At 37.0% G+C, this 7,604-nt stretch overlaps 1 protein-coding gene across 1 annotated transcript; it reads right to left on the bottom strand.

Annotated features, from left to right (window-relative positions):
* Positions 1 to 4,613: 4,613 nt before the first annotated feature.
* On the bottom strand, positions 4,614 to 7,221 carry LOC131065167 (probable serine/threonine-protein kinase PBL21). Its single transcript, XM_059212954.1, has 7 exons — positions 6,411 to 7,221; positions 6,128 to 6,205; positions 5,850 to 5,977; positions 5,557 to 5,770; positions 5,231 to 5,462; positions 4,993 to 5,143; positions 4,614 to 4,898 (listed from the first exon to the last, which is right to left on the bottom strand). The coding sequence occupies exons 1-7, from the start codon at positions 7,219 to 7,221 to the stop codon at positions 4,614 to 4,616; spliced, it is 1,899 nt and encodes a 632-aa protein (XP_059068937.1).
* Between the last annotated feature and the right edge of the window lie 383 nt (positions 7,222 to 7,604).

Below are 7,604 nucleotides of genomic sequence, written 5' to 3'. Positions count from 1 at the left end.
TTAGATGGAGCTTTTTTCATCAAATTCTCCTAGCCTCTAGCTTCAATTTGGAGTGGGTTGATTGGATTATGAGTTGGGCAACCTTTTTTCCCTTCTCTATTATTATCAATGGTGAGCCATCATAGGTCTTTGGTGCTTCTAGGGGTTTGCGGCATGGTGATCCTCTCTCCACTTATCTATTTATCATTATGGCTAAGGGCTTAGGATACTTCCTTAAGTTGTAGGTTTCTCAAGGTTTGATTTGGGGTTTGGCTTGGGATGCTGGATTATCTAGGCTTTCACATTTGTAGTTTGTGGATGACACTTCTCTTTTTGGGGTTTCTCAAATTTAGGAGGAAGAGTCTATAAGGAATTTGTTGGATGTTTAGTTAGCTAATTAGAGCTAGCAAGTGAATAATCACAAGTCTTCCATATTCTTTTTCAATACCCTTGAATTTATTTAGAGAAAAATTTCTAATATTTTGAGGTTCCAGATTAGTTCTCTCCCCTTCATCTCTCTGGGGTTTCCTCTAGTTGTTAGTCGATAGCTAAGACCCTTTTGGCAAGACTTGTTGAATAAGTTGTGTGGGAAGATCAACCATCGGACTCACAGGTGGCTCTCTATTGCTTCTTGAGTTACTCTCCTAAAATCTATAATTCAGGCTCTTCCTGTTTACCAGGGTTTTGTTCAAGTTGCTCCTATGTATTTCCTTAAGGAATTAGATGCTTTATCTCATCAATTTCTCTAGAGTGGTAATTTTAACTCTTCTAAGTGGATTTTGGTTAAGTGGGATTATGCTTGTCATCCTAAAATTGAGGGTGGATTTGTTCTTCGATCTATGGTATTTCATAGCCAAGTTGATGTGGAGCCATGGGGAAACTAGGTAGATACCCAATCCCAACACAAACTAAACTTGCTCCACTAGGCCAAACAACAAGAAACCTACTCACACATTTGTCAAGAGGTTTACATACATCCAATTTCAACTCACAAATGACTCAACAAGTCATTGATTGATAACACACAATCTTCATGCAACGTACCCTTTTAGCAACCCTAATCCTCAATAGGCTATTCACACCCTTACAAAGGCAAATCATGGAAAAGACAATCTAGACCCAAAACACCCATGCACCATAACTTCTTACATCCCACTAGACATGTTTCACTCATTGGAAGTGATCTGAAAAACTCCTAATATCTTTGTTCTTCACAAAGACTTCAAACCCCTAGTAGCCCTAAGTTTTCATCTTTTGGGCAGTAGATCTCAAACTTCCAAAAAAACTAGACAAAAAAACAATAGTTTGGGATAACCTTTTGGGCCCTCTATGACATATTTCAAAACTAAATATGAGTCCTTTGGACCAAATGTACAAAACACCTCCTGTCCTAATTGGGCTAGAGCCCCAATTAGGCCTGTTTTACAAAGCAACACCTCTTAAATGGACTCACAGAAACTCCACAACCACTTGGATACTTAGGAATAGTACCAAAACAATATATTTCACCAATATGTTGTGTCTGCATGTTTTGGAAATTGTCCAACTCAATTAACCTTCTTCAATTGCTTGCCATTAGCCAAACATCAAGCACTTCAGTGCACTTTTCTCTCTCCTCCACACATGGAAATATCCATCAACATCCTCACACTATGGTACACTTTTTGGCCCAACATGCCCCCTGATTTTTACAATTTTCACCCTTGGAAATGTTTAGAACCAACCATTGTTTATGAGACACTAGGTTGGGTTTTCTCAGACTTGAGACAGAACAAAAATCAAACAATTAATTCAAACTGCTATTTTAGGCCCAAACAATGCTTGGAGATGTTATATGAGACACTTATTTAACCTCCCAAGTACATTCAATGCATTCACCAATCAGATTCTAACAATGAACAATGAAATCTTCACGGACTGAGACATAATTTCTTGCAACAAAGATCACCTTCTTTCGAAAATCCATCAAAAACTTACAAAATTGACCTTGGAAGCTTTTATATGTATCCCCCCAACATCTCCCAACATCCATAACTTAATTTTGAACCAATGGACCATTGGAGAACAACTAATCTAGGAGTTGTCATGACAATTTGACAACTTTTGGCAACTTTTCCACATTTGGCCTTATATCTGACCAAAACAAATCAAAACCATTACAAATGAGTCAATTAGGTCTATACAAGACACAAGACACCCATCATGACTCATCTTTGTCCTTTTGCACAAGTTTGACCAAGGTTGACCTCCTAGAGCCTATTGCAAAATCACATTACATAATTGCATGATTGAATGAACAGAATGACTATAAATCTTTTAGAAAAAAAGACAACACTCAGATGGATCTTAAGACCCTTATTACATCATTGATGAGAAAAAATCACATGGATCAATCACTTGGTCCCCTACAACACAAATTATTTCAATTAATCTCTACTAACGGTAGTGTACTAATCAACATTAGGTGTGGGCTCATATCCTCATTCACAAGTATTTAGGTCCCATTGAGAATTGGAATGTTCCTTGCTACTAGTTGAAGGGCAAGGGATCTGGGATTTGGCATACTATGAAAATTGGGGCCCAACTTATTAGAAATGGGCTTTTTTAGATTTGTAACAAGGGCTCAAAGGGTCTTTTCTAGATGGACACTTGGGATGGTAATACCCCCATGTTTTCATTGTACCCTCATTTACAATCTCTTTATGACATCCTTATGGCTACTAGTTGGACTAGAGTTGGTCATAAGTCTATTAAGACTTTTGGGTTGGTTGCTGGTTATAGATAGAAGGCTCCTTGTGAGTGGCCGCTTGGGGGCTCAGAAGATTCTCAATGGGACTTGGCTCATATTCTTGCATCCTGGGAGTGTAACTCCTTGGTAGGACCAGATATTTTAGAATGGGGTATTGATTCTTCTAGGAAATATTCTATTGCTACTGGCTACATGAAGCCGATTCACCAAATTTATGGAGGCGAAGAGGTCTCATGGTGGAAGCAGGCATGGAATAGATTTTCTTGGCCCAATTGTAATTTATTTTTGTTGTTGCTGGTCCAAAATTGTTGTCTCACTTGGTACAATTTATGTAAGCGGGGTTTCCGTGGGCCCTCTAGGTGTGTTCTTTACTATAATAGTGAGGATTCTGCTTCCCATCTTTTCTTTTAGTGGTCCTTCTCTCGAAAGATTTAGCACTCCTGGTGGGAATGTTGGAACCATCCTTATTGGGATTTTTCTGCTCTTGCTGAATTTTGGGATAGATGGGGTTAGGCTCTTGTTCATACCTTGTTTCTTTAGGTTTCTTGGTCTTTAGGACCCTCTTTTATTATTTGGGACAACTAGTTTGTGAGAAATTGTCAGATTTCCCAGGATACTAAGTTAGCTAATCTACATGTGGGGTGGAAAATTCTTCATTCACTACGAGACACTATTTTGGCTAAGTGTGACTTTGCTAGAGGCCCTACTTCTAGGGAGATTGAAATCTGTAGCTAGTTTAATTTCTCTCTTTAGGGGGATGCTTTTGTTCATGGTCTGCAATGACTTGGTAGGTTATGAGAAACAAGTGTCATCATCATTTGCGGAAAATTTCTAGAGTGCTCACCTTTCTGTCATGTTTCTTTTGGCAATCTCTACGTCCTCCTCTCTAAGGTCTCTATCTTTTTTCCTACTTCATCTCATATTTTTGTAGTCTTCAATATTTTTCTTGTAGTTGTGATACCACTATCAAGATGGGTAGAGGCGAAAACTTAACAAACAAAATTTATACAAAAATGAGTTGTTGCATAAATAAACATGTTTAACTTGCCTTAAAAGATATACATATGCTTCTTTTATAGAGGACTTAGAGAACTATTAAAAATTCTAGAATGAAAAATTTAGGTGAACATAATTTAGAAATAATATTTTAGAAATAGCTATACATGGCTGACATAAAGAAAAAAATAACTTGAGACAAAAATCGCAAAAATTACTAGAATATTCTAACACAAGTTGACCTTCAACCTAATTAGAAATTACAATCCATAAATTTTCAGGAAATTAAAGTTTTATTTTCATCATTTCTCCCTTCATAACAAATTGCATTAGCTAATCTACCATATAGGTATCTAAAACCCTTATTTACATTATTCTAATATTCTTTATCTTGTTTGGATATATATCTATTCGAAACTACAACTTCATTTGCAATGTCAAATCTAGTTCAAAATGTTGTAGACATGAATATGCCAACTAATCTAATATAAGACATCTCACACACTTTTTCAATGTTACTTTCCATACAAAGTTTTTTTAAGTAGGAAAGCTTTTATTAATAGGAAATGGAGTTTTCATACATTTACCTAAATCTTTACAAAATCAGTTGAATATATCTCTCTTTTAATAAAATCACAAATTTCTATTTGCACAATTAATTCTAGTTTATTTATAGAAAATAAATTTGCCAACACCAAGATCTTTCAATTTGTTACAAGTCTTTTTGAAAAATTCCTGATTATATATAAGGATAGAAAGGGGAAAAATATATTCGAATATTTTCAAATGGGATTTGAAAATAGGAAGGAGGAATTATATAATCGATTAAATGTTAATAGTCTATCCTTGCTACTCTCCATATGTCCATCAACAAGAGAAATAGCCGCTACTAGCGAGAACTAAGAGATTTTGTAACTGTTGCATTGGATTCTGTAAATTCTTTGAACGTCATGTCTACGAAACATGTATGCAGATATTTCTGAAAATCAATCTCATCTTTATTTAATAGCGTTGTCACGACCTCAGACATTGATGGCCTGTGTCTAGCAGAATCTTGTATGCATAGAAGCGCAAGATTTATCACCCTCAACACCTCTTCTTCGTTATACCCCTCCATCTCCTTTTCATTTTCCACTACCTCTAAAACGTTGTTAGCCTCGTATAGGCTCCGAACCTGCCATAAGTGTTTTAAGCAAACGATCAGGATTTTAAGAGAGTGAATGATGGGATTAAAGGAGTAGAAGAATGTTATTGGAATTTTAAAATACCCATTGAAGAAGATATTCCATATCAGGTTGTTGCTTAAAGTCAATGCTTTTTCTACCACTGACAATTTCAAGAACCACCACACCAAAGCTATAGGTGTCGGCTTTCTCTGTTAATTGCCCATGGCTAGCATATTCAGGAGCTGTGTATCCTCTGCAAAACTCCATAAAATCGCTGTTACTATCTCTATTGAAATCTTTGGGATTAGAAAAATAGTGTATAAAGTAGGAGTTTCCTTACAGTGTTCCTGCAACTCTTGTGCTAACATGACTTTTATCATTCGGAAGAAGTCTGGCTAGCCCAAAATCTGCTATTTTTGCCTGAAAGTTGTGGTCAAGTAATATATTGCTTGATTTAATATCACGATGGATGATACAAACATGGAATTCCTCATGGAGATAGGCCAGACCACGCGCAGTGCCCAGGATAATGTTGAACCTTTCCTTCCAGCTCAGAAGTCTTCTTTTTTTCCCTACATGAAGGGCATTTCACTAGACTTTGAAAACCTATCACATTTGTTGTAACAGATGAAAGTAACAAAAGATCAAAGTTAAGGAACAGCAAACCAAATAATATTCTGTCAAGGCTGCTATTGGGCATGTACTCATAAATCAGGAGTCTTTCTTGGCCTTGTCTGCAACATCCGAGTAAACGCACAAGATTTCTGTGATGAACATTGGAAATGAGTTTCACTTCGCTTTCAAATTCAGAAATTGCACGGGCAGAGTGACCTAATGTTAGCTTCTTTACTGCCACAACTTTGCCATTTTTCAACGTACCCTGCAAATATCGAGTAACTCGTCGTTTGAATACATCAACACAGAAGCCTAATATGAACTGCAAATAAACAATAATTTACCTTAAATACTTCCCCAAATCCTCCTTGTCCAAGCTTATTTGCTTGATCAAAATTGTTAGTTGCCTTTTTCAGTATCTTGAACTCAAAATCTTCTGGCCCACGGAGATCCGTTGCTCCTTCAATATCCGCTGTTCCATATATTTGTTATATTAGTATTAATCAAGATCGAATTGACTTGCCTTCAATTTGGCCTTTAACAGGTTACCTTTTTTCTGGCTTGGCCGCATTATCTGCTTCCGGAAGACAAGGAGACAAGTTAGAAGGCCAAGCAGGAATACCCCTCCCACAACACAAAGTATTATCGAACTTGGAGAACTCGGCGACTTCCCTGGAAAACAAAACGGAGGATACCTCAACTGTGAAAAAATCATTATAAACAGGAGTAATTTTCTAAAAACTTTTTAAGGAAAATAGATTTAGGTCATCGACTGAAGCTCTTCATTACTTGATTTTATGAAATTACATATCTGAAATTGTTAATTCAAACTTGTTTCTTAGAAAAACTATCAAAAGCTTTAAGAAAATGGAAGCCTACTCAATAGAATATAATGAAATTCTAACCTGTGGGTAAGAAAGGTACCAGGTCGACAGTCGCATTGCTTGGAAAAAAGGGTTCGGAACTGTATCGCAAGTAGCAGCCGGCGTCTATAGCCCGTCCCTCGGAGTTAGGAAAACACTTATTTATGTTGCCCTGAGCAATATTCAGGCAACTTTTGCAGGAATCCTCTTCAAGGGAACGCACACAGAAGGCAAGTCCATAGATAGTTGTATTAGACGGCCCGTTTCTCGTCTGCGCAGCAAAATAATCTTTTATTTGCGGAGTTGCAGTGCAAAGATCACTTATCAAACTTCGACCAGTTGCCGAAATTAAATCGGAATTGGCCGCATCGACATCGCCGCAGAGCGGTTTATTTGTGCTATCAGTGTATAGATCATAAAAATAGATACTCTCGTAACGCAGATAACAACCGTCGTAGTATGCTTTGGCGGACACACCGGAGCAGTTGCGAATTTGGTTCTCTGCAACTTTTATGCAGTTAACGCAATCGGCAGAGGACTTATCCTTTCTGCACTGCGCCAGAACGTATACAGAATCTGTTGCTGTCTCTGAAGATGTCTCCTCGTCTTTCGTAGCAAATCCAGATGTACCAACTTCTTTCACCACAGATGCAAGTGCGGAGTTCAAAATTTGCTCAAAGAGGGTTGCGTTGTTGGGGGGTGCTAAACTCTGGGGTCTGCATTGGTAGGCTAAAAGTGTGGTCTCTGGATCTGCTCTAATGGGGGCCATTAATAATATGTGAAATAAAATAGTAAATCTTACAGTATTCTCCACTTGCCAGCGTCTTCCAGCCATGGCTCTGGATTTTTCCATTGATATAAGAGAGACGCTTATATGCGCAGATAAACAGGAGAATATTATATAGACTTACAAATTGCAGGGAAGCCATCTATTTTCATGAATATTACAGCTATATCATTTATTGCATTCAAAGTCAAAGAAATGCAACTTAGACCATAAACCCAATACATTCTTAAAGTTAAATATTTTAAAAAGTATCTAAGCTTTCGTTCATTTCTTTCTTCTGGCTTGAGAAAGAGCAAATAAAAGTAAAGATAAAAAATATCTGAACCTTATCAGGCAAAGCGTAAAAATTATTTTCACGCATTTTTGCTTCTCTTACCATTTTAGAATAGTATTTAACGTTTAACAATGGAAACATCACTAGGTTTAATAGTATTTTAGAATAGTATTTT

Source organism: Cryptomeria japonica, chromosome 10 (assembly GCF_030272615.1).
Source record: "Cryptomeria japonica chromosome 10, Sugi_1.0, whole genome shotgun sequence".
NCBI classification, from domain to species: Eukaryota; Viridiplantae; Streptophyta; class Pinopsida; order Cupressales; family Cupressaceae; genus Cryptomeria; species Cryptomeria japonica.
Note: the sequence above shows the minus strand (reverse complement) of the source record. Positions and strands in the feature narration are given on the sequence as shown.

Excerpts from the sequence above, each read along its gene's own strand:
- LOC131065167 (XM_059212954.1), bottom strand. The coding sequence starts at position 7,221 with ATGGAAAAATCCAGAGCCATGGCTGGAAGACGCTGGCAAGTGGAGAAT. Across the intron at positions 5,771-5,849 it reads GATTTGGGGAAGTATTTAAG|GGTACGTTGAAAAATGGCAA; the intron begins GTAAATTATTGT and ends CGATATTTGCAG. Across the intron at positions 5,144-5,230 it reads ACAAGAGTTGCAGGAACACT|AGGATACACAGCTCCTGAAT; the intron begins GTAAGGAAACTC and ends GGAGTTTTGCAG.